General features: G+C 38.9%; 1 protein-coding gene across 1 annotated transcript; it reads right to left on the bottom strand.

Annotated features, from left to right (window-relative positions):
- Positions 1 to 1,452: 1,452 nt before the first annotated feature.
- Positions 1,453 to 25,672, bottom strand: slc35f1 (solute carrier family 35 member F1). The gene is made up of 8 exons (XM_077553231.1): positions 25,219 to 25,672; positions 15,657 to 15,832; positions 11,782 to 11,909; positions 10,072 to 10,231; positions 9,485 to 9,641; positions 4,887 to 4,939; positions 4,649 to 4,803; positions 1,453 to 2,195 (listed from the first exon to the last, which is right to left on the bottom strand). Exons 1-8 carry the CDS (start codon positions 25,314 to 25,316, stop codon positions 1,962 to 1,964), a joined length of 1,161 nt encoding a protein of 386 aa, XP_077409357.1. The 5' UTR covers positions 25,317 to 25,672; the 3' UTR covers positions 1,453 to 1,961.
- Positions 25,673 to 27,646: the final 1,974 nt, after the last annotated feature.

Below are 27,646 nucleotides of genomic sequence, written 5' to 3'. Positions count from 1 at the left end.
GAACTGCTCCACTAGGGGCAGGATTTCATCCCTGACCCGGAGAGGGCACTCCACCCTTTTCCAACTGAGGACCATGGCCTCGGATTTGGAGGTGCTGATTTTTATCCCAACCGCTTCATACTCACAAGATCACGGCTTGAAGAAGCCAACAGCACCACATCGTCCGCAAAAAGCAGATATGCAATGTTGAGGCCACCAAACCGGACCGCCTCAACGCCTCGGCTGTGCCCAGAAATTCTGTCCATAAAAGTTATGAACAGAATCGGTGACAAAGGGCAACCTTGGCGGAGTCCAACCCTCACTGGAAACAAATTTGACTTACTGCCGGCAGTGCGGACCAAACTCTTCACCAGTCATACAGGGACCAAACATCAGTGATCAGTTGACAACTCCGCCCGTCCCTTCAGTCTCTTCACTCGAGTGTCCAAAACATGACGACTACAAAGTTGATCATCGAACTGCAGCTTACGGTGTCCTGGTGCCAAGTGCACATAAGGAGCCTGGCCCCTTACCTAGGACCTGTTTGCCATGGGTGACCCTGCCAGGGGCATAAAGCCCCAGGCAACATAGCTCCTAGGATCATTGGGACACACAAACTCCTCCACCACGGTAAGGTGTTGGCTCACAAGAGAGAGAGAAGAGAAGAGCTATTTATCTGATTTCTTTTTTTTCAACAATCCGATCCATGAATTTTGTGATCCATTGCACGACTAAAAAACTATGAGGTGGTCAACAAAAAATTAATTGCAGTATGTCCAAGATTAGATCACTGACGAAGAGGCAACTTCAAACTTCGTTCAACATCTGCAGTTGCACAAAGAACGGTTAATAAGCTAATGTCAGTTGTTTATCGGCTAATTATTGTTGCTAGCTGCATAGTTAATGCAATGCTGTAAACTCACTGGTAACACATTGCAAACACGGCAATCTGTTGCATCAATCTGGGTTCACTCCCTGGGTCCCTGACTCCTACTTTGATGGTCACCCGAAGTAATATAATCTACAATGTTGTTAAAATGACTTGAAACTCAAAGTGTAGGACTTGTGAATTGCTTGAGACTTGTCAGTCTTGACTCTGGACTTGTCAGTCTTGATTTTGGATTTGACTCGGGACTTGAGGCCAAAGACTTGAAACCTACTTGCAAAACAATGCCGTACTCCCACCTCTGGTAGATATGTTGATAAAGAGTAAATGTCATCGCTGAAACAGAGAGAGGCAGCGCTGAAGAAATGGATGGGGGTGGCACTGCAGCAGTTATGAAAGAAGCTTGTGATACCGTGGTGGCTCAAGTGGAGGAGAGATTTTGCAAGAGTGACCAGTGACCACTTTATAGCAGCACAGCTTCTGGACAGCACACTTTTCAGTAAATTCGGCTAAACATTTCCATGTGTTGAATTTGAAACAGCAAATAAAATCTGGGCAATTAGAAATAAAGTGACGCTAGAAACTGATTTGGATGAACAGCATTGGTGAGTAGTATTTTTTATTTTTGAACCATTCAAAGGTTTTATTCATAGCCTTAATTTGTAAGGCTATCTGTTTCAGCAAATGGCTTTAATGTAAAGTGTAAAAACAAAAAACAAAAAAACATCAAGCACCCATACACAAACAGGAGCACAGTTTATGAACGCTTATCAAGCACAAAAAGTACGGTAGTCAAAGAGCTAAAAAGAAAGAATGTAAGAACACTATACTTACTATATAGATCATTCATAATTTACATTCACCACTGTAGAGGCTAGTCTTGAGTTAATAACATTCGATCTCTTTCTGGTACAAGGATTTTTCATGGTTATCTGAGGCTTATCCCTTTGTAACACTCATAAAATCAACACCTGGTTCCTACAGTTCAGTGATCACCCAGTTTTACCTGCTCAACAGACTGGAACCAGCTCTTTGTACAAAACTAAGGGCAAAACTATATGTTTGCATCCCACATATCCAACACTAGTCTTCAGTCTTAAATGACACGTAAAGTAGGCTCCTCCCCCAACTCAGGGCCCAAACTGGTGTATGCTACAGATGGCTCCAAGATTCGCTGACTGGGCTGAAGGGGGTCAGTAGGACGATGGTTGATTGCGTTCCTGAACTGCTTGTAGACTCGAGGGTCCTGAACCACATAGGTGGACGCAGAGGAATAAACCACCAGTCCCAAGATAATGATGAAGAATGACAGCAAATAGAGGCAAGAAAACTGCAACAAACACAACAAAACCTTTTAGATCATTGACTTTCACTCTGAAACACTTGACTGAAATGTTGGCAAAAAACGTTGAACAACCATTTAACATAGGCTGTGGCAGTGGCATATTTAGCCCATTTTTGGGGGGCAAGTACTTTATGAAGCAAAGCGTCAACAAAAAATATATCCGTGTATCTTTTTTGAGGCTTCGCTATAAAAACAAAACAACAACAAAAAAAGGCACTTGCTGTGAATGCGTAACGGACCAAAATTAGAGGTTACATTTATTTTAAAAGCCCTGGATACCATGTGGCTGGATAGCCTAGAGGTTAAGGTCGCTCCCTTTGGTACCAGAGTTCACCGTTTTGATCCCTGTCAATTAATCACTGGGCTTTTTGTTGTAAACTAAACTGTGGATCTAAGTATACCACCAAGTATACTTTGAGGCAGTGGTGTCAAAATCCGGTCCTTGAGGGCTTGAGTCCTGCATGTTTTAGAGGTTTCTTTCCCACGTTCAACACAGCTGATTCATATTCAAGCTCGTCAACAAGATCTGCAGGATCCTGATAATGATCCTGATCATTGAATCAGGTGTGTTGGAGTAAAGAAACCTTGAAAACATGACGGACTCAGGCCCTCGAGGACCGGACTCTGACACCTGTGCTTGAGCTTGAGCAGTGGTTCTCAAATGGGGGTACGAGTACCCCTGGGGTACATGATGGCACTCCAGGGGCTACATGAGATTTTAAATTATATTTAAAAAGTATATGTAAATATTTCTAAAATATATTTAAATATAAGTTCATCAAATTCATTTTATATTCAGTAGGCAATTAAATTTCAGTGTCCTAAAAATCAGCACTTCCCCGATACCAGAATAGTTTAACCCAGTTTATATGCTACCTAGAATCATCTGTCAAATCACTTGAGAACTTTATTTAAAATTCAGTTAATTGTTTCTTTTTGAGAACAGAGCTTTACTATGATCCCAAAATATGACACTTTGTGTTGATAATAATTTGTATGCATAATTAAATTATCTATTTATTCTTTTTTTTTGTAATTTTATTTCTAAATAGTTCAAGAGACCACATAAATACAAATAAAGTTACGAAGTTTAATAATAAATCAGTCAATGATGGCACAGCACTCTGTTTTAAAATAAATAAAAATAAAAAAATAAATAAAAAATAAAAATAAAATAAAATAAAATCAGAAATGCTTTGCACTGTTTAGGGGGTACTTGGCTGAAAATATATTTCACAGGGGTTACATCACTCAAAAAAGGTTGAGAACCACTGCTTTAAAGTATATTTGAGTAGGCATACCTAATAGTGTACTTAAATATACTATAAGGTATGCTTCAAAGTATGCTAGTATACTTATTAATTAACTTTATAATATACTTAAGTCTACTTTTAAGTGTACTAAAATGGGGCAATTTAGTCCCAAGGAGTTTACTTAAAGTTTACTTTTAGTACAAAAATAAGAACACTCGAAAAATAAACTTAGGTATACTTAAGTATACTCTATATTATGTACTTAAAGTACCGGTATACTACTTTTTGGTAAGGGACACGTGTGTTCTTCATGTGTTTATTGAAAAACATGCATTGTACCCGCGGGACAATTTTTTACGGGGGGTAAGTATTCTTTGGCACAACACTGCACGGCAACGAGAGTGACAATGACGAGAAGGAACCTGGCGTGTTTGATGGATAACTTCATCAGCTGTTTGTTTTAGATACAGAAGATGAGGGTTTTGAGGGATTTGTAGATGAGGGTTGATCAAAAGTAACGTGAGTACATTGTTAAATACTTCAATAAAGTTCAACTGAACTCAGTTTTGCTCCCGCTGCCTTTTTAAAAACATACGCTAAGTAGGCTATGTGTGAAAGCATGCTAGCGTATGTCTTAAGCTAGCGTATGTTTTACCATGACTGCGCCCAATATGATTGTGAAAATACGGTATGTATGTATGTGTCCTTTGATAGTTATGACATGTGCTTTTGCACAAAGCAGAATTAGAAGGTTCAAAAATTCTCCAATTCCATATAACATTCATGACAATCATGTCTCGTGTCTACCTTGATTAAATTCAAATTCAACACCAAACAACTAAATTATCACTTGCTTATAACAGACAAGATGAAACTTGACAATTTAGCAACATGATTCCTTTTCAAATAATGGTTTCATTGTTAGATGAAAAGCCATAGTTCCATTGACAAAGGTTTGCACACAAAAAATGAAATACAATGAAAAATATGGACATGGCAGATGACTGACAATGAAACCAATCCGACACAAAAATGTGTATATATTTTTTTGTGTTCAGGCATACAGGTTTTTTCACTTAACCTTAAACTAGATAAAGTCATAATCAGAGTAACATAATCCATATAAATGTTTACATGCCAATTTTATTCAATAAGAATATTGGTGTGCATGTGCATGTCTGTTACCTTGTAATGAAAGAGGAAGAGGCCACAGAAGAGACTGTACAGGTCAGCTGTGAGCAGAGAGAAATTGATCGAGGCGGCACTCGTCCTCTTCATTACCAGCGGCATGAAGCTGTACAGGCTGAACATGAAGGCACTGAAGCCCACATAGAGAAGACCTGTGACACATAGATCTTTGTTGGACATGGCATTTGCATGCAGCATTTGGAAACTCCAACAAAGGCAAATGGACAAAACTTGCCTATCTGCCAGTCCCAGGGAACCTTGAGCAGCTCTTTGTGTTCCATTATGGCCCTGCAACCCAGCAGACACATTCCAGAGGACTGATTCCATGTACATAAATGTCTGCTTATTCTGAAAATTTGCAAGCTGCTTGCAGCCCCAATGTCCTTTCTAGATTATCTCACAAAGGTAACGTAAAATGACAAAAAGCGATGAAATTGTAACACAAAAATTGCTTTATTTTTTTCTCTCATCTATCACATAATTCGTGGAGCACAATTTCTGTGCCATCTCATCTGCTGCAGTGTTAATTTTGACAAGATATTTTAATATAGTTTTAGTTATAGTCTTTTGACTAATATTAATTAAAGTTTTAGTCATAATTTAGTCATTTGATTGTCTTTTAGTTTTAATCCAATTTTAGTTGACTAAAATAAAGAGCAATTTTTGTCAATGAAAAAAAGAGCAATTTTAGTTAACTAAATTGACAGTTTAGCTGATATTACAACACAAACTTAGCACTGCTCAAACACCATGATTTTGCGACTAGTATCGCGAAACCTCTTGCATACTTTCACTTTTCCCATTAGAGTTGTTAAGGCGCGAAGATCGGCCAACTTGGATCGCTAACTACGGCAACCACACTAGAACAAAATACATTTATAGTGCGCGTTCGTAAAATAATGATACATGAAAAAAACTCATAGATTTTTGATGAATTAAAAGTAACTAACTAAGTAACTTCTAATCTGATACGTGTTAAAGCTTAACATTTTACTTTTGACCCCATTACATTTCCAGTGAGTCTGCACTGTTATACTTTACAGTGAGTGTGTGTATTTTAAATGACCCCCACCCCTCACCCAGAACAACCCCTATGCTATTGTAACCCTAAGATGTTGTCGTTTCCGGAGGCTGAGTAAAAGGCGGGCTACAAATAGTTTCGAGTTTATGATGTTTTCTGGCGTCTTCCTGCTAAATTAACCAGACACGACAGGACAGGATTCAAGCACGTCTCTCTTTTATTTAACTCTCTTCTCGATCCAGGTTCGCTCGGTTACACCACTCTCTCCTCTGCTCTCATGACATGAGCAGGACACAAAACACTTCAGCATGTAACACTAAACTTAATACAAAACCAAAAGTAATAATTCACAAAACAAATATAAGTCAATTGCAAGTAAGTAAGATATGCTTGGGTTCAGAACTGCTTTGATTAAAATAAAAATAAAAAATGAACAAAAACAAACGTGCATGAACGTGTTTGCCCTATTAAATTGCCCTAGTTAGTGATCCAAGATGGCTGATCTTCTGCGCATGCGGGTCACAGATCGTGCATGAGTCACAGATTGTGCCTTGACAGTGTGCAACAAGTTCGCTATCTGTGGACCCTGCACGTTTGTTTTTGTTCTTTTTTTTAATTTTATTTTTTTAACCAAAGCAGTTCTAAACCCAAGCATATCTTACTTACTTACTTGCAAATGACTTATATTTGTTTTGTGAATTATTACTTTTGGTGTAACCAAGCGAGCCTCGATCGAGAAGAGAGTTAAATAAAAGCGAGACGTGCTTGAATCCTGTCCTGCCGTGTCTGGTTAATTTAGCAGGAAGACGCCAGAAAACAAGTACGTCATTACGTGGCTGACACCAAGTGTGCTACCCGGTGTTCAAACTGCGACACCACAGGTTGTGTTAAACTCTAGATAAATGTGAGCTACTGCACTCCTAAACATACTTGAAGCACTCACCGTTGTATCGAATGTAATTGAATTCCTTGCACTTGCCTTGAAAAAGCTTGTACAACCACATAGTTTGAATAAGACTTTTTACGGGCGCTAGATATTTTTCTTTCAGTTTATTAATGTATTTAGTTTTTAAAAATAATTTTATTGTGTATTCTACAGGCTGTCCATATAGTCTGCACACAGAGTTGAAATTACAGATGGCCTTACACATTTCATAAATAAATGTGATGAAATCAACACTTAATATACAATATTTTTAACTTATCTTTTATTACTTTAGGAATCATTATTTTCTTTTATTACTTATTATAGTTATCTTAATGGTAAATAATTAGTAAAAATAATACATGTGTGACCAACTAATAGTATAGATTTTTTTTAAATATTAAATTGGCCAAATTATGATATGTGAGGTATCGGACCAAGCCAGCGATATGCAAGGACAGTGCTGGTTCTGACAGGTCCATCACAATTTGGTTTTTGGCCACCACCCAAAAAGGCTTAACTATAACCCTGCATTATTTTCAGTTTTGTGACGATACGACTTGAAAAAATGACCTTATTTCTTATCAAAGGGTTGGGCTACCTGGGAAATTGTCAGGCTACCTCAATTTCCCATGTAAGGAGCCCGGCTGGCTCCTTTGCCTGGCTGGTTAAATCTCAGACCTGGCAGGGTGTCCCTTAGAGATAGAGTGAGAAGCTTGGGCATCTGGGAGGGGCTCAGAGTAGAGCCGCTGTTCCTCCACTTTGAGAGGAGCCATTTGAAGTGGCTCGGGCATCTGGTTAAGATGCCTCCCTGGTGAGATGTTCCAGGCATATCCCACCGGGAGGAGGCCATGGGGATGACCCAGCACAGCTTGATGGACTATGGGTCTCGGCTTGCTTGGGAGCACCTTAGGATCCCTTCGGGGGAGCTGGGTCTGGTCTTCCTAACTGAAGCTGCTGCCCCCATAACCCAACCACGGATAAACGGTAGCTAATGGATGGATGGATTGATCTGACTAATTTCACTCTTTCATTTCTGTCACACAAATATGCCAGTGACTGGCTGTTGCGACACCAAATTGCACAAATCAAAAGGCGCAATAGCTTGACCCATATTTCTCCCATTTTACCTCCAATGTTTTCTGCCTTGTGATCTGCATAGTTTTGGTCATTTTGATATGTTTACAAAGTTATTTTTTAGGTGACATCCCTAAATGTACGCCTCTCACTACAGAGAGGGAGCAGTATACCAATCAGGCAGAGGAGGGAATATTGTCTATTATCATTTGTAGTAATAATAATTGGGCATATCTTTAAATCTCTTATCTGTAGTGTATTCACAGTTAGTTATCAAATTATTTTAAATATGAGCAGCTTCTCCACTTGACAAAGATTAATTTATCCACAGAAGATCTATCTGGATTAACTGTATTTAGTTATCAAGTAATGTTTTACTTTTGTCTCTTTTTAGTTAAACATTCAGTAATTTGGCAGTTCATCAACAAATTTTATTCCTTACATCATGAGTCACTACCAATAAATTGCATGAAGTGCATTTGCATTAGATTTAGGACTTTGAGAAAAATGCACACACAAAAACACACGAGAAATATGTTATTGGAAATAAATGTAAAGTAGAAATAAAAACATAATACACATTTCGAACTTTTATAACAGCCTTAGCCTTTGTTTAACTCATGTTTTAATATTTTCCACAACAGATGAGGCTCTCATGGTTGTTGTAACTATTTATTTTAACATTAAATAATGTATTTGCATGTTTTTATTGTCCTTTAATAAGAACTATTACTCATGGAACCAAGTGCAACTACCAGAATAATCTGCTTGCGGAGGAAGGAATGCTGAATTCAAATTAATTCACCTTGCTCTTTGCTTATTTGATTGTTTGTATAAATGTCAATTTACTCTTCTTTCCTTTAGACTAGAAATTAAGAGTTAATAGTAATAATTCGTTTGAGTATAGCCTAATTACGTTGAAGGTGACTTTTCACCTGAGTTTTGGCGTCCCCTAGAGTCCACGGCGCTCTTAGCATCTGCCTAGCTTGCCTAATTGATGAGCTCTTTTTAAGTTATTGAGTTAAATGTGTGCTATTGTCAACAAAATAATGCATATTTAGAAGCAATTTTGACTAATCTACTGTGAGTTAAACAGCCGGGTTTTACTGCGGGAGACACAAATTAAGAGAACTACTCACTCAAGGCCTGTTCGTCCGTTAGGCAAAATAGGCAGATGCTGAGGGTGCCTTGGACATGAGGGGGCGCCAAAGATCGGCTGAAAATTCACCGTCAATACAAAGGAAATTATTATAACTCTTACTTTAAAGTATATAAGAGAGAGGAGTAAATTGAAATCAATATAGACAATTTAATCCAGGGGCTAAATGAATTATATAATTTTATATTTTATATTGTGCGATATCTGATCAATTAAAGGCAATGTTAAAAATTGTATGTATTTTTTAAGCCTGTGTAAATCATTGATGAAGGAGGGTGCCATATAAAATTTGGTATAGGCGCCATTGCTCACTCAAGTATTTTTCTTCAACTCACAATGCAAATCAATTAGACTAGATCAGTGGTGTCCAAACTCGGTCCTCGGGGGCCGGTAGTCCCGCAGGTTTTGGATATTTCTCTCCTCCAACACAGCTGAAGCTCATCAGCAAGCTCTACTAAGCCTGATAACAATCCTGTTGATTGAAACAGGTGCGTTGGAGCAGGGAAACCTCCAAAACCTGCAGGACTACCGGCCCCCGAGGACCGAGTTTGGACACCACTGGACTAGATCATTGATGCAAATTATTAAACATTGCAGTGCGCGTGAATGGTATAATATGCGTAGTTGGTTTCAGAAAATGTATTCACTCACAGTTGGATGCCACTGAAAAATGAGCCGAAGAGACCCATCATGCCCAGGAACTCCACGCGGCTTAGGTTCTTCACTATGAACTCCTCACAGATGTTGGAGATACCATATAAAGTTGCTCCTCCCAAAACTAACAAATCACCAAACAGCTTTTGATCCCCTAGACAGAAGAGTATGAGGGGAAAAAAACAAAAACATTTGGACTTGTTTTATTTTTGCCATTACCATTATTATTTTTTAAACCCTGGATGACTCCTTGTTTACTCTAATTAAAACAGTGGAGAAATGCATACATTGAAAGAGCCATTTTCTGCTGCAATGTATGCATGATATATATAAAAAAAAATCACAATAAAGTTGTAAAAAAAAAAACTATCTAAAAGGCCATAAGGTTCTCCTTAGTCATCAAACAATATAGTAGAAGTGTTTTTACCAGTTTTACCCAATGTACTATACTGTACTGTACAACTGTATGTCTGCCAAAAGTTTCACAATAAAACGACATTGTCAACATCTCCATAAATAAAATTCATGATTGACAAAGTCAAACAAACGATGGTAAGTTGATACAGTGTTTGTGTGTTACTCACCAAGGCCCTGCTGCCGACCAAGTAGGACGTCAGCCCCCACCATGCACCCAATACCCAGTAGACACAGTAGTGTGCCCACAATATGGGCAGCCTTGTACCTGACTAATAAAAAAAACCAGGACAGCAATAGGACCACTGGGATAACAAAGCAGTCTAACAGCTAAGAAGAGGAGAGACAAAAGACCATAAAAAAGACAGGTAAATAAATAAATAGTAAAACCACTACATTATATGATGTAGGCATCATTGTCATTGGCATGATTGCTTGCTAGACATAAAATTGCACCCACTACAATGAAGAAACATGTCTGCACATACAATCCATGTGTGATATTGCTCATTTACAGTGCCATGAAAAAGTATTTTCCCTCTTCTCAACGTCTTTTTTTCTCTTTTTTGCAGTTTACCCATTTTAGTGTTTAAGCTCATCAAACAATTGTAAATATCGGACAAGATAACCGAAAAAAAAGGCAGCTATTAAGTGGTGATTTAATAAATAAATGAATAAATAAATAAAGCTACAGGACCTGTGTGGCACCTTTTTAAATTTTGAATAAACTGTGGCCAATCACATTTTTTGGAAAACTGAGTTTAATTTCACTGGCCACACACGAGACTGATCACCTCCAGACCTGTTCAATCAACACAATACATTTTGTAGAGAAAATTTTACTCTCAATTATTTTACTCTTAAAAAATAAAAGTACGATATATATATATATAAATTATTGTACATTTTATTGTACATCTAGAACAGATAGTATAACATTTGCGATTAATCAAGAGTTACCTAATGATGTCATGCGATTAATAATTGTGATAACAGTAAAAAAAATTTAATCACCTGACACCTCTAATTTTTATATCTGACTCCAGAGGAGTAGTGCCTCACCAGTCATGAACGACACTGCACATCACTTCTCATTACAATTGCCTTGGAAGCAATGCTAAAATGTTAATAAAAATAAATACTGTAGAGTAAATAAATAATTTGTGTGAAGAAATGCATTCACTTTAAATTAATTATTATGGCTTGTTTTGAAATTGCAGCATAACAACTTGAATGATAGGTAAGTAAGTTAAATGAAATAGTAAGCACTGAATTAAGTTTGATCGGGACTATTTATGGTATTGTGCCTGTAAAAACTCCATGCCCTTATGTAAATTGTGGATGTGTAATCAAAAAAATACAGTATAGTGTGTCCTCCAAGTAGCCTGTTCCTTTCCTTCCCCACCTTTAAAAATAAATATATAAATAAATAGTTACTGTACTGCTGTTTGAAAGCACTGTATAAATATAGGCTTGTATAAATATAAGCTTGGCTCTTGTTAAAAGTGTGGCTTTGGCACAGGTATGTGTGGTAGTGTAAATATCAATACAGGTCAATATAGCCTACTGTAGCATTGCGAAAACATTCAATCTAATGGTGCCCAAAACATTTGCACTATATTGTATCTCGATCTGGCTGAGGCTCGAGTGCAATAAACTTCATTTAGCCCAGCAAAATAGTAGCCTCATCCTGCATGTATTTTCCTCAACACCTAGTGTGTTTCTTTATTAATCACACAGTAATAAATCACTTAATCACCAAAATGAATGCTCCTCCAGAGACGATGAGAACATTATTGAATTTCTCTACTTGGAAAGCAGTCAGTAAGGTCAGTAAATGCCACATAAATATGATTCTTACATTCAACCAATACAAATACCTGTACACTGGACAGTGTGGTGTATTGGTAAGCTTTTAGTATCAGGTAGTTGGCTTCGATGTCTATTAAACCTAACATCATGTACTTCCACCAGCGCTGCTTCAAAATGGCCAACAAGTTTCCTTCACCTGGTGAGACAGAGACACACAAATGAGTGAGAATATTGACGCATTCTAAAATGTTATACATTCCGTTTTAAATGGAGTAATGTATCATTTTGCTGCGATTGGCTGGCAACCAGTTCAGGGTGTACCCCACCTACTGCCCAAAGACAGCTGGGATATGCTCCAACACGCCCGCGACCCTTGTGAGGAATTAGTGGCTAAGAAAATGGATGGATGTATCATTTTGTTTTGTTCCTTACCTTTACAGCAGTCTTGAGACCAAGGTTATTTTAGTTAACGAAAACTAACGAAAAACGAAAACAAAAATTCAAAAAACAATTTCGTTAACGAAATTATATATTATATTATAAATAAAAACTAAAATGCTTTAAAAAAAAACGAAAACCAACTGAAACTACATTTCATGTTTACATAACTAAATAACTAAAACTAACTATAATTATAGAAAAATACATTTTTGTTTTAGTCTTTGGTAATTTATTTAATGCATGAGCCTTTTTACTTCCTTGACCTGGATTTGCCACCTCTACGCACAAGTATTACACATAAAAATAAAAATAAACTAATACTGAAACTAACTAAAACTAAACTTAAACTAAGCATTTTTTAAATAACTAAACATAATAAAAACTAACAGAACCACCGTGAAAACTAATTCAAACTAACTAAATTTTAAAAACAAAAACTGAAAACAAAATAAAAACTAACTAAAATGAAAATCCCAAAACTATAATAACCCTGCTTGAGACTCACATAATCATTGTATAAAACCAAAATAGTGTGTTTGTTTGTACTTTAACGCTTGTTGTTTTGGACTTTTGTTTATTTAGTACTTTTGTATACTCCTAGTGTTATTTGCATACATCGCTTATAGGTTCCGGTTGGCTGCCGCTGCTTACCGGCTTATTTACGTCTTTTTATGATTTTTATTTATTTATTATTTTGTGAGATATTTTAAACTATTTTCGGTCTTCCTGCACTACTGTAATTAATCCTATGGGATTGGTAGGTTATTGCTTGGAAGTTTTTACCTGCTGACTCGAGTAGCCTTCACGGGAGATGCCAGTCTGCAGACCCACTCCTCCTACGTTCCGAAGTTTCTTTTTCCACAACCATGTGGACTCCCAGAGTGCAAGCGTGGAGTCTTTTTGTTTTGATAGTCTTGATTTATATCCACACTCCTGCGACTGCATTTCTCTAATACTCCGCTGCTGACCTTCTCCGACTCCGCTCTCGGCGGTCCTGACCGCCGCCGCCTCCACTGGTGTTCCACCTCCATCCAGACGTTGCTTATCAGCCTCGCCGAAGATACATCCACTGGGATTCTTGTTGAAACTTTCTCTTCGATGAAACCACATCAGTAAAATCCATCTGGTCCAATAATCGACGCCCGTCACGTAACACTGGCCAGCGAGTCGATCACGCAATGCTGGCCAGCCTAGCTAAGCCAGCTAACATTACACTCCGCACAGATAGCACCAGCGTTAACCATGGTCTTCTTAACATCCGGGCTCTCACTACCAAGGGACATCTCGTCCAGCATTTCCTCCTTGACCATTAGATGGATCTTCTCTGCATAACCGAAACGTGGCAACAGCCAAATGATAATTCATTGCTTAAAGACTCCATCATCTTCTCAATATACTTGCGCCATTAAAAACCAGATTAGTATATTTTACCATTTCTTCACCTTGGTTTACTCCTGCTCTGCGACAGGTAAAATCCAAAGGACGCCAACTTGAACGCCTGCACAAAAGAACTGGATTCTTTCTTTCCCCTCGTCAAGTCTGTCCTTAGTGCCTCCTCCTGTTTCATCCATCCATGCATTGTCAAGTTTTACTCTGCTTTCCGCTTCACACATCTCAGAAATCATTTGTCATTCCAAACCCTCTACTTGCCAGCTTGAATCCCTTCCTACTGCTCTGGTTAAAGCCTGCCTCTCGTCTCTAATCCCCTTTATCACCAACATTATTCACCCATCTCTCTCCACTGGTATTTTTCCAACAGCATTTAAAACTGCAGCTATAACCCCAATACTGAAAAAATCAGGTTCAGATCCCAGTAATTTCAATAACCTTCGTCCCATTTCAAACCTTCCATTTCTTTCAAAAGTCTTGGAAAAAACTGTTGCCTCACAACTACACTCCCATCTTACCTCCAATGATCTTTATGAACAGTTCGAATCTGGTTTCCGGCCCCTCCACAGTACAGAAACTGCCCTCATTAAGATCACCAACGACCTCCTTCTAGCAGCCGACTCAGGCCTACTCACCATTCTTATTCTCCTTGATCTCACAGCAGCTTTTGACACAATTTCTCATACCATCCTCCTGACCAGACTCCACAGCATTGGCATTACAGATTTTACACCTTTTCAATGGTTTAGTTCTTACCAGTCCGGCCGCTGCCAGTTTGTTCAAATGAAATCATTCAAATAATATCTGTCCCCTGTCTATCCTGGTGTTCCCCAGGGGTCTGTTTTGGCCCCCCTCCTCTTTATTATCTACATCTTACCTCTTGGCAATATCTTTCACAAAAATTCAATTTACATTTTCACTGTTAAGCAGATGACACCCGGCTCTACCTCTCTACTAACCCAATGCCACTCTTCCTCCTTCCTTCCTTACTGACTGCTTTTCTGAACTCAAACAATGGTTTTCATCCAATCTTCTTCAACTTAACAGTAGCAAAACTGAAATCCTATTGATAAGTACTAAATCTACTTTAGCCAAAACTGACAGTTTTTCCATTGCACTTGACAATTTCTGTTTCCTCCTCCCCTCAGGTTAAAAGTCTGGGTGTCATCCTTGACAGCCCACTTTCTTTTCAGTCACACATAAACAACATCACCCGATCTGCATACAGTACTTCCAATTACGCAACATAAATCGTCTCCGCCCATCTCTCACACCCCACACTGCTGCTGTACTTGTTCATAGCCTCGTCACTTCTCACCTGGATTATTGTAACTCTCTTCTGTTTGGTCTCCCCATCAAATCACTTTTTAAAAAATTATAACTTCTCCAGAACTCTTCTGCTCACATTATTACAAGGACCCCTTCCATGCAACACATTACTTCAGTCCTGCAAAAACTTCATTGGCTTCCTGTCGGTTTCCGCATCCAATACAAAATACTGAGCTGCACTTTTAAGGCCATAAACAACCTTGCTCCTCCATATTTTACGGACCTTCTTCACATTGCCACACCTTCTCGCTCTCTCAGATTTTCATCTGGCCTCCACCTCTCCATCCCTTTTGCCGGCCTGGCCACTGTCGGGGACAGAGCTTTCAGCCACTCTACTCCCCGTCTCTGGAATGCACTACCACCTGACATCCGTAATATTAATTAATTAACACTTTTTAAAACCAGACTTAAAACATACCTTTTTCGGACTGCCTTTTCACTTTAACATTGTTTAAGTACTCGCTATTTTTAATTATGTATTATGTTTTGTTATTTTATTGTAGTGTTTTTTTAATTTATTGTGTTGTAAGGAGACCTTGAATGTCTTGAAAGGCACCTATAAAATAAATGAATTATTATTATTCTTAAAACCAAAATAGTGAGTAACATAATATTCCTGCAGTGCTGCTTCATCACACTGTAACAACCAATGAATAATTTGAAGAAACTGTGTGTGCATTTCCTACCCTGCAGATTATGATAATATTACAATTTCCAAGGTAAGTACATAGAAACAAACATCAGTTAAGAGAAAAGGAAACAATTTAGAACGTAGTGTGTGTACCTTGTCTGACTGCCAGCGTTGTGGTATAGACCAGAAACAACAGGATGTAGTTGAGAAAGCTCTGGAACACTGGTGTGTTGGCATGGAAGTCATCAGCCAGGTACTTGCTAGTGAGGCCGATGGCACAGATCAACAAGGACAGGACCTGCCCTGAGGCCAATGTCACCAGCAGATCCCTGCAGGGGGCAGGAGAAATATAGAGACGTACACCTCCGCAATCAACTACTGTCATATTAATTCAGATGAATTTCCATTAGTTATAATGGGGATTTAAAAACAAACAAAGATGTGGTTAGTGTGTCTGTCAAATAGGTAACGGTTCTTTTTCTGAGAAGATGGCATATTCTTGACAAGTTCATGTGAGTTTTCTCTGGGCAGCCCAGTTTCCTCTAGTCCAGGCTACCAGACGGTAGCTTTGGGGACTTTGCACTGTTATATGTGAAAGTTAATTTTACAGCCAATTCTGTTGCTAGCTGTGGACCAGAGGTGGCAAATCCAGTTACAGATCGTAAAAACCCTGCCACAGTTTGTCTTTAGCCCCAGGTGGTAGCTAGCGAGTTCTCTAGCTAGCTCCCCGGGTGCTTGGTTACCTGCTAGGGAGCTAGTTAGCTAGCACAAGGGGCTAAAGCCAAACTGTGGCAGGGTTCTACTTTCTGGACCTGGATTTGCCACGTCTGCTGCAGACAGATTCCATCGTGTCATTTACAATTTATACCAAGTGACACACTCCCATATGTGATCACATTCAAATGACCCCACACGGGCAAATTATACAATTTAAATTGATTGTTCTAGATTCACTTGAGTGAATTTACTTAAGTGATGTAGCCGCAAGCCAGTGTTTTCTTGTGCCGGTCCCAAGCCCGGATAAATACAGAGGGTTGTGTCAGGAAGGGCATCCGACGTAAAAACTTTGGCCAAATCAAACATGCGAATCAAATATATGACTTCCAAACCGGATCGGTCGAGGCCCGGGTTAACAACGACCGCCATCAGTGCTGTTGACCTACAGGGTGCCGGTGGAAACTGGACTACTGTTGATTGAAAAAGGAGAGGAGGAAGGTGTGGTCATAGGAGGAACACCAAGAGTCTAGGACTGAGAGTAGGGACTTTGAATGTTGGAACTATGACAGGAAAAGGTAGAGAGCTGGTTGACATGATGCAGAGGAGGACATATTGTGTGTTCAGGAGACCAGGTGGAAAGGGAGTAAAGCTAGAAGTTTAGGAGCAGATTAGATAGGAAGAGAAATGGAGTAGGAGTTATCGTGAAGGAGGAATTTATTAGGAACGTCCTGGAGGTAAAAAGAGTGTCAGATAGAGTGATGAGCCTCAAGCTAGGAATCGAAGGTATGATGAACAATGTTGTTAGTGGGTATGCACCACAGGTAAGATGTGAGCTGGAGTAGAAGGAAAACTTTTGGTTGGACCTTGATGAAATGATGCAGAGCATCCCTAGAAGTGAGAGAGTTGTAATTGGTGCAGACTTCAATGGACATGTTGGTGCAGGAAACAGAGGTGATGGGCAAGTTTGGTATCCAGGAGAGGAATGCAGAAGGACAGATGGTGGTTGACTTTGCAAAAAGAATGGAAATGGCTGTCGTGAATACTTTCTTCCAGAAGAGGCAGAAACATAGGGTGACCTACAAGATTGGAGGTAGGAGTACACAGGTAGGCTACATCTTGTGTAGATGGTGTAATCTGAAGGATTGGTGTTGAGGAAGACAAAGACGGCAAAGGCAGAGCAGAGGACAAAATGGTGGGAGCTGAAAAAGGAAGAGTGTTGTATGAGTTTCAAGAGGGAATTAAGACAGGGTCTGGGTTGTCAGGAGGTGCTTCCAGATGACTGGACAACTACAAATGTGTTCAAATGTGATCAGGGAGACAGGTAGGACAGTCCTTGGTCTATCATCTGGAAGGATAGGGGATAAGGAGACTTGGTGGTGAAATGAGGAGGTGCAGAAGTGGATCCAGAGAAAGAGGTTAGCTAAGAAGAAATGGGACACTGAGAGGACTGAGGAAAGTAGACAAGAGTACAGGGAAATGCAGCGTAGGGTGAAAATAGAAATGGCAAAGGTCAAACAAGGGACTTACGATGACTTGTATGCTAGGTTGGATAGTAAGGAGGGAGAGACTGATCTATACAGGTTGGCAAGGCAAAGAGACAGAGATGGAAAGGATGTGCAACAGGTTAGGGTAATAAAGGATATGGATGGAAGTGTGTTGACAGATGCCACTAGTGTGATGGGAAGATGGAAAGAGTACTTTGAAGAGTTGATGAATGAGGAAAATGAGAGAGAACGAACAATAGAAGAGGTGACTGTTGTGGACCAGGAAGTAGCAAAGATTAGTAAGGATGAAGTGAGAAGGGCATTGAAGAGGATGAAGAGTGGAAAGGTACTTGCTCCTGATGATATACCTGTGGAGGTATGAAAGTGTCTAGGAGAGGAAGCAGTAGAATTTCTGACTGGGTTGTTCAACAGGATCTTAGATAGTGAGAAGGTGCCTGAGGAATGGAAGAGAAGTGTGCTGGTGCCAATTTTTTAGAACAAGGGAGACGTGCAGAGTTGTGGCAGCTACAGAGGAATAAAGCTGATGATCCACACAATGAAGCTATGGGAAAGAGTAGTTGAAGCTAGACTGAGGGCAGAGGTGAACATTTGTGAGCAGCAGTATGGTTTCATGCCAAAAAAGAGTACCACAGATGTGGTATTTGCTTTGAGGATGTTGATAGAGAAGTACAGAGAATGTCAGAAGGAGCTGCATTGTGTCTTTGTAGACCTGGAGAAAGCTTACAACAGGGTGCCCAGAGAGGAATTGTGGTTTAGAAGTCTGGAGTAGCAGAGAAGTATGTTCAAGTGGTGCAGGACATGTACGAGGACTGTAAGAGTGGTGAGGTGTGCTGTAGGTGTGACGGAGGAGTTCAAAGTGTAGGTGGGAATACATCAGGGATCAGCTACGAGCCTCTTCTTGTTTGCTATGGTAATGGACAGGATGACAGACGAGGTTAGACAGAAATCTCCATGGACTATGATGTTTGCTGATGACATTGTGATCTGTAGTGAGAGCAGGGAATAGGTGGAGGAGAAGCTAGAGGCGTGGAGGTTTGCCCTGGATAGGAGGGGAATGAATGTTAGCCGTAGCAAGACGGAGTGTCTGTGTGTGAATGGGAGAGGTCCAAGTGGAAGAGTGAGGTTACAGGGAGAAGAGACCAAGAAGGTGGAGGAGTTTAAGTATTTAGGGTCAACAGTCCAGAGCAATGGAGAGTGTGGAAAAGAAGTGAAGAAGCTTGTGCAGGCAAGGGGAACGGGTGGAGAAAAGTGTCAGGTGTGATGTGTGATAGAAGAGTTTCAGCTCACATGAAAAGAAAGGTTTATAAAACTGTGGTGAGACCAGCGATGTTGTTTGGTCTGGAGACAGTGCCACTGAGGAAAAGACAGGAGGCAGAGCTGGAGGTGGCAGAGATGAAGATGCTGAGGTTCTCTTTGGGAGTGACCAGGATGGATAGAATCAGGAATGAGTACATCAGAGGGACAGCACATGTTAGAGGCTTTGGAGATATAGTCAGAGAGGCCAGACTGAGATGGTTTGGACATATCCGGAGGAGAGATAGTGAGTATATTGGCAGAAGGATGCTGAGTTTCCAAATGCCAGGCAGGAGGTATAGAGGAAGACCAAAGAGGAGGTTATAAGAGGAGGTTTATGGATGTAGTTAAAGAGGACATAAGATAGTTGGTGTGTGAGAGCAGAGGACAAGGTTAGATGGAGGCAACTGGTTCACTGTAGCGACCCCTGAAGGGAAAAGCCGAAAGGAAAATAAGTTCTAGATTCACTTGAGTTATTTGCATTCTACTACAATGAAAAATGGGGAGTGATATTTACTTGAAAAAATGTTTTTTTTCACTCAGAAATTCTTAACTGACTCTCCTTGTAAAATGTACTTAGAATTTCTGAGTGAATAAACCTTTATTAGGTTTTATTTCAAGATAAGATCTGCACCAACTTCACCCTGACTCAAGCACAGTAGCCATTAAATTCTCTTAGATTTAGATAGATATTTGGAATAATTTGATTTTAAAGGTGACGTCTACCCCAAAAAATGTTGTTGTTTTTGTTTTTTTACAATTATCTTGTCTAAATATGGTATTCTGGTTAATATTGCGTTAGTGTAATATGAGTTAAGGAGCAAAATGTAGCCATTTTTATCCATCACAGGGGGCGACCATTTTGCCTTTTGCTGTTGACTGAAGATGACATCAATGTTACTCAGGGTTCAGGCAGCGACCAATGACAGCTCACCTGTTTTCTGAAGCTGAGCTGTGACTGGTTGTTACCTGAGACCTGAGCAACATTGATGTAATCTTCAGTCGACAGCAAGTGACAAAATGGCCGCCCCCTGAGATGGATAAAAATGGCTGGATTTGGCTTCACAACTTTTATTCCAGAAATGTAATATTAATCAGAATGTTTTGTTTGGACTAGTGAGGTCACATATAACATATTATTGTCAAGAAATGTTTAAGGTTGACTTCCACTTTAAATATAGTTTTGTAATTTTATCAACAACACTGTCTTGAAGCAAAGAGAATAATGTCATTGCCATTACCATGGTCATATCCCCTAATTTAGTGTTTCAACATCCTTTAACCTCTTAGTGGTTTTTCCACTGTTTGTACAAACTTTGCTCCGAGTGCACACTTAAGTGATCAAATAGGATAAGTAGTATTGAAATTAGATGGATGGATAGATAAGGAGCCATGGGGGGTACATTTAACAACATTCTCGCGTGCATCCTTAGAAAGCCTGTAATGCGAGTTCACAAGATTGTTCTCCGTGTTCTTCTTATTGAGAAAGTGCAGTGGCATGAACAAACGTAGAAAACAGGTGAGCCTTGACGATCGTTACTTGACCCCTTAGGCCCTGTGATGTCATTTTTAGTCGACAAGTAGCTGTCCAAGGCAAAATGGCTGCCCCCAAGATGGATAAAAAACAAACAGGGTATTATCTTTTTTTAAATTTTCTTTTTCACTTAATTTGTATTTAGAGGTGGCAAATCTAGGTCCAGAAAGTAAAAACCCTGCCACAGTTTGGCTTTAGCCCCAGGAGCTAGCTAGCTAGCTCTCTAGCTGGCTCCCATGGTGCTCATATGCACTGTCAGCACAAGTAATTAAATTACTACAGAAAGCACCTGAACTTAGGAGTAAGGGAAGCCAGCTAGTGCAGTTCGACATTAAATTAAGTAAACCTCTCACTCTCCGCTAGCTGGTGGGTAGGGAGCCTGTGCTTTTGGTTTGTTTTTATTTTTTAACAGAAAAATAGAACCCTATAATTTTGTACTTTATAAAACCACACTGTATGTTTTTATGATATAATTAACTTCACTCCCAGCCATTTTCACTGAAGCAACCGCCCTCGCTCCCGGCTGTTTCACTGGATTTTAGAGTCTCTTCTTTCATCAGGAAAAAATGTATATTTGTATTTGTTTCTGCTTTGCAGCAATTAGCATTAGAATATATTTAAGTTTCATCAATATTCACAAACCTGTTGAAAACACTGGCAAAAACAGTTTGTTGCAACATGGCCCTGGCTGATCTCTTATACTCTGCTGCCACTAGCTGTCCGTTTTGTAATAACTACCATTGTTTTAAGCGACCTCTTCAGGTCAGAAGCTGCATCAAAGCCTTCTGTATGTCCTAGTATTAAAAAGTATTTAAAAAAAAGAAGAAGGTATTAATAGGTTTTGGGGAGTGAAGGACAAGGCATTAAAAAACATATTTATATGTTTTTGGGTTTGAATGAGTTAAACAATTATTAAACAGTTTTTGGCACATTACTTGACTTCAGTTCAATGGACACTATGCTGCTCCTTCTGGAGTTCACTATAATACAGGCATAGACACACACGAAAAAGAGTTTCACAACTGACTCATTGAACTTACAGTCACGGGCCTTATGTGGAACATGTGACCAACCCGGAAATCAGGTGAGTGGACATCCTGTGTGCGCAGAGGTAACTACAGGCTGACATGACGGTTTGAACTTGAACTAGCTAAAATATTGTTTTATCACTGGCATCTACTGAAAAAAGTTAAATGCACAGACTGTATACATTTTATTTTTACATATGTACTCACAAATGAAGTGTAAACACCATATATGATCATCTTTGGCAGCTCTTGAAAACATCTTGTGTAAGACAAAAGACATTGTAGATGTTTATTTTTTTTCTATAGGTGCTTTGCCCCGGTGTCCTGCAATAAGGCTCCACCTGTGACATGAACTGGGAGGTTATGCTTCGTCCTGGTTTGCGGAGTGAAGAAGTTGGCTACACATAATTAATCATTTGTTGTAAAGGATAAAAAATATATGCCGATGAGCATTGTTATATTATCTGTCAACATGTGTTGCTCCACATAAAATGCAAATATATGTTGCTTAAAGTGTTGTAACACTGCAACACTGATACATTTCATTAGCCTATCTATGGCTTTTGCATTGTTTGTTAGCAGTAAGCTAAACAGACTCACAAAGGCTGCAATTTGGGAGAAAAAAAACTGTTTCGTTTTGGTCAGTTAAGCGTATATAAATAAGCGAGTATTATAGAAATGTATGCTTAATCAATGTATTTATTTATTTATTTAGTGCTAAAGAAGTGCGGTTCAAATGTTTACATACAAGTAAAAAAGCCTAAGATTTCTTTGAATTATTGTGGTAATCTGATTTATGACTTATTGACTAATGTTTAGGCCACACTTGTTTGGTACAATTTTATGAGGTTACCATATAGTGAACTGCAAGTCAAATTGGTTAGTTAACAACTTTAAGTTAAGTAGATTTAAAAAAACAACTGTTTTTCATTTTAACTCATTCACTGCCATTGGCGGCTTTAGACATTCATTTGAACTATTTCTGTTAGTTTGACATTTTTTCCACTTTTAACAAGAGTATAAAAAACCTAGAAAAAAGTTTTTATTGTACATTTAAGACAGATATACATTTTTTGATTAATCGTGAGTTAACTATTGAAGTCATGTGATTAATCACAAATAAAATTTTAATCGCTTGACGACATAATTTATAATAATCTTTTCTTTACTTTTTAAAATCTTTAAAAATATATGTTTTTAATAATAATCTTTTCTTTTTTTAAATAATCTTTTTTCAAAAAAAGAAAAGATTATTAAAATTAGGGCGTCAGGCGATTACAATTTTTATTTGTAATTAATCGCATGACTTTAATAGTTAACTCATGATTAATCACAAATTTTATATCTGGTCTAAATGTACAATATTTTTTTTCATACTCTTGTTAACAAAAGTGAGAAAAAATGTTAAGCTAATAGAAATACAGTAGTTCAAATTAATTTTTGACGTCTATAGCCGTCAATGGCAGTGAATGAGTTAATTTATGGTTCATTTTCCTTTATTTTGCTATAAGCCTAACCTATAAAACCAAAACATTTACATATAATAAATCTGACATTGTTTATTGTAATACATATTAGGGTTACATTAAAGAAAATACAGACGAAGGACCTTGACCAGACGAAGGACCTTGAAAAAAATTATTGCATAGGCCCTATTAAATTGCAATTGCAGTAGTAAAGGGGGAAAACAAATAAGATTATTTTCAAAATTGTTCAGCAATAGTTATAGCGTATCAAGATGCATATCACAGCTTTGACAGTGAATTGACCTTTATATGCGATCAGGCTCAGTGATGGAGATGCACTATAGCCTACTTGTAATGGCAACAATTGGCACGCAGGAAAGTAAATAATATCACGTCATCTTATATTGACTGTCTCATTGTCCATCAACTGTAACTCCAATTAACCTAACAGGCCATTGTATTATATCGTAACGTTTTGTAAGAACGCCACCAGCAAATGTTGGGATTTCACCCTTTTATTCCTCTCAACAAAAACGCAGATGCCAGAAAACAGATTACCACAACTCACAAGGCTAGCAGAAGAAAATTTACACTAGCACACCGCATGTCTCATTCCTCTCCTCTCGCAAGACCTGTAATGCATTCACGTAAGAGTTCTAAACAGAAATGGTAACCCCAGAACATACACAATGCACTTAAATTCGTTACCATATATAGCACTTCCCATATAACTGACTGCACTGACTGCCTGCCTTTGTTACTAAGGATGTCACCGGGTTACAATAATTTAATATCAAAAGTAGCAAAACTTTAATCTACGAATAGAAACATTAAACAATATAAACTATGTTAAACCTTGTCTGTACCAAAATAACACATAAAAGAGGCAAAACACAATCACAAGAGTTACTGGTAACAGCAACAAAGCATGATGGGAAAGCCGACGATTACCGTTGCTCTCCAAGTTAGCGTCAGTTAGGTCAGTAGTGCCCCAGAAGTGAGAACACATTTCAAAATAAGAGTACTAATAGGAAGTACAGTGCTAGCTGCCGTAGTCTTGCTGGTTTAACTTTTTTGGGTAAGTGTGTCTTGTGAAGTGTAAAATGTCGTACCCCATTTAACGTACATTTGCTTATTTGGTTTATTTTTGTCTTTTTTTGCCCATTTATGTTCACTTACTTGTTCAAATAAACAAAGACTGTGCTCATATATTTTTGATAAAATGCAATATGAATATCGTTGGAGGGAATACTCATTTATTTTATATCGATACACAAACTGTATAATTGTTTATGCTCATTAAAATGTGAACTAAAGTGGGCCGGTCTGAGCTCTGAAACTCCAGGGCTAAAAATGAGTCCCAGTCTGGTCCTGTATAGAGTACAGCTAAAACACACGGAAACATGGTGAGAACGTACGTTGGAACTACAAATATGATTGTGATAGAATGTGATTTTAATCACAGCTGTGCTCTAAATGCAGAAAACGGCTATGGAATAAAAAGTATACAAATATAATCTCTGCACACTGTAGACAGATCACTGCCTTCTCATGTGGTAAATTATTTTCAAAACATTCTTCACCAATTTGCATGGAAGTGATAAGTTATTTCAGAAACACTTGCTTTTTGTCTCCACTTAAATTACATGACACGCACATACACTACCACGGGCCTGATATACTGATTTCAAACACAGCTTGCAGCCTGTCCAACAGCCTGAGGACAGAAAAGAGCAGCCAGTGATAAAAGAGCAGATGGTAAGAAAGCGGAGAGGAGTTGTGTTGTGTATAGCCGTTCACGCGTGGGCTCAAAGAGGTTGGGCTGGTTAGTGCAAGTGTTCAGAAACAAGTTTGTGTACAGTAAATTAATTTGTAAAGACGGTGGCCGTTTTTTCCACAACCAAAATGTGCAGGTTGACAACTCAAACAAGGCGAGACTGCACGTGCAAACGTGTGCGTGCGTGAAACGCCTGCACCGCACGCGCATGACGTTACGTGTCCGCAACGTGTCCGTGTTAACATCTGTTGCACACGCTGAACCTTCGCAGCAAATAGACGTGACAGGTGATGATCCAGATTGAAACAAAAGGAGCGTCCGCAGTGACTGTCACTCGATCGCCGCTCAGCGTGGAGTGGATGTGAAAAAAGGATGCTAGTGCGGTCTTGTCCTACCTGCTCAATACCGTTCTGATCCGCTGGTACATGCTCGGCGCCGGGGTCCCCGTGCCCCTGGGAAGGCTCTCCACGGTGGACACGACGGATATCATCATTGCTTAAGCGAGAGGAGCGATCAGCACATTCCGCTTGGTGAAGACAGCAGGGCGGGCGGGAGAAGACGGGCAGTGGCCTCAATGAGGAAGGAGGAGGAAGAGGAGCCTCCTCCTGTGCTCCGTGTTGCACGTTGAAGAGCTTAGATGATGTCCAGGTGGACCACGCCGGCTTCTATGATTCCAAGTGCCTCTTTTGAAGCCGCAAAACGAAAGACAGGACTAGAATGAACAGGGGAATATTTTCACCACTAGGGGTGCCCTTTTACTCGGTGGCGCTCATGGAAGATAATCGTAACCGTCCCTGCCTGTTATTACAAGAATCATACGCGTATTCTGTGCACGACATATACCAGGGACTCAATTTTTTTTTATCAAGGCCACGTGGGACCACACACTTCCTGCATGACTAAAATTCAATTTTAGACAGGGACAAAAGCATATGTGCAAAATATGCATTCTTGATATATTTCATTTTTGATAATACATTTCTCAATTTATAAAAGATCCAGTCATATCCTCACCAACAATAAAGGGTTTGAAGCAAAGAAATACTGTATTTTATATACCACATACTGCTTTTTTTCCTGTGCAAAGGGCTCTTTTGCAAAAAAAAATACCATTACCAGTATGATGATGGTCTTGATATTCCATTATCTCCGATTTCATGTTGTGCCAGATGTGGGAAAACTTCAATGTAATTACTGCCATCTTTATTACCTTTTCAAATACGATGCTTTTATTTTGACATGTCACACAGGAAGTTGTGGGCTTACAACTGCTGCAAAAGTTTTGCGCAGCAATAGACAAACGCTTGACTACGCGGCTTTTTTTCCTTTCAAATTGGTTACTCTTAGTCGTCATTCCTCATTTGCAAAAGCTGAGCAAATGGACAAAGTTGGCATAAGAAGCTGTTAAATCATTCATGACTGTGATGATTGCCTGAGAGCAGGCCAAAGTAGTCAGTAGTATTTTGAATTATTATCGTTAGCTTACATGTTAAGCAATGCTATGTTTGTAATAAATGCATTGTTTGTCTCTTTTTTATATGTCTTTAGCTGTGCAATAAACATCTGTAAAAGGCACTGGAGACTCGCATCCAATCAATGGGCGTCATATTCACCATTTAGATAAACAGACTGTTTACAAGTTTGAAGACACCTGTGATGCTACCTAGGGGCCATACCTTATTTTAACATGTCCCAATGGTTAAATTATTTTCAATCTTTTATAGAGGTACCATCATTTGTACCCAGCCGTTTCATTCAAAAGCATTGTCTGATTTTCAATGGGTGCTTTTCAGTAAATTCTCATTTAATACTTTAATCGTATAGTTATTGTAGTGACCATTGTGCTTTCATACACATTGCTATATGGAGGAATTTGCCCAAATTGCCTTTTTATTTGACCATTTATGACTCAAACATCTTCTAATTAGGAGATTAACACCTTAGCTGTCCACAATGGGTACTCCTGGAATCCTCTGGCCAATAGTTTTCAAACTGGATTCGGGTTCGAATTTCCCACCCTCTGTCTTGGATGTGCCATCATACCCTCAGTGTATACTGAAGAAGGGAATGTGCAGCTTCATTTTTCGGCCACATGTGGCAGTAGTGATTCAAAAAACAGTTTCCTGTATTGACCCTTGAGCAGCTTTAACAGCAGGGTTACCCTTTTTTTTTTTTGTCTGTGTAGGCTACGTTTTGTCTCCTTGTGTTTCATCGCTGTTGTCGGGCCAAAACCTTGTACCTCCAAAATTGTCACTTTTCAGGAGACACCAAAAACATCTTTTATTCAACCATTAACATTTCATCATCAATGAGAACAAGCCATTTTCAACACTTTAGATTGGTCAGTAATTAGTAAAAATGACACCCACATGTGGACTGACCAAAAGTATAGCTTTTTGAAAAAATATTAAATTTGCCAAACAGGTCTTGGCCTAATTCATCTGCAGTTGTTTTTAAAAGTGCTCTATAAATACACTCTAAAAACAATTGAGTCAAAAATTACCCAACTATGGGCCAAAAATGGACCGATCCTTTACTTGGGTCGATTTGACTCAACTTTGAGTCAAGAAATAGATAGGCCTTTCAGCGTAAACAACTCATAAATATTGGTCACATCCTTTACTTGGGTCAACAAATTGGGTCATTTTGTATAAAACAACCCAGAAAATTGAGTCAAATTGAACCATAAAGTGACTGTTTTTAGAGTGTAGAATTGAGTTATGATGAGTATCTACTAGTTTTTTTAGTTCAATACTGATTTCTTTGCATGCACTCTAATACCCGCTGGGTAAAAAATAACCCAATATTTGTCCAAATTGGACC

Source organism: Vanacampus margaritifer, chromosome 19 (assembly GCF_051991255.1).
Source record: "Vanacampus margaritifer isolate UIUO_Vmar chromosome 19, RoL_Vmar_1.0, whole genome shotgun sequence".
In the NCBI taxonomy this organism is placed as follows: domain Eukaryota; kingdom Metazoa; phylum Chordata; class Actinopteri; order Syngnathiformes; family Syngnathidae; genus Vanacampus; species Vanacampus margaritifer.
The sequence above is the reverse complement of the archived record's forward strand: the minus strand, read 5'-3'. Positions and strand labels throughout refer to the sequence as shown.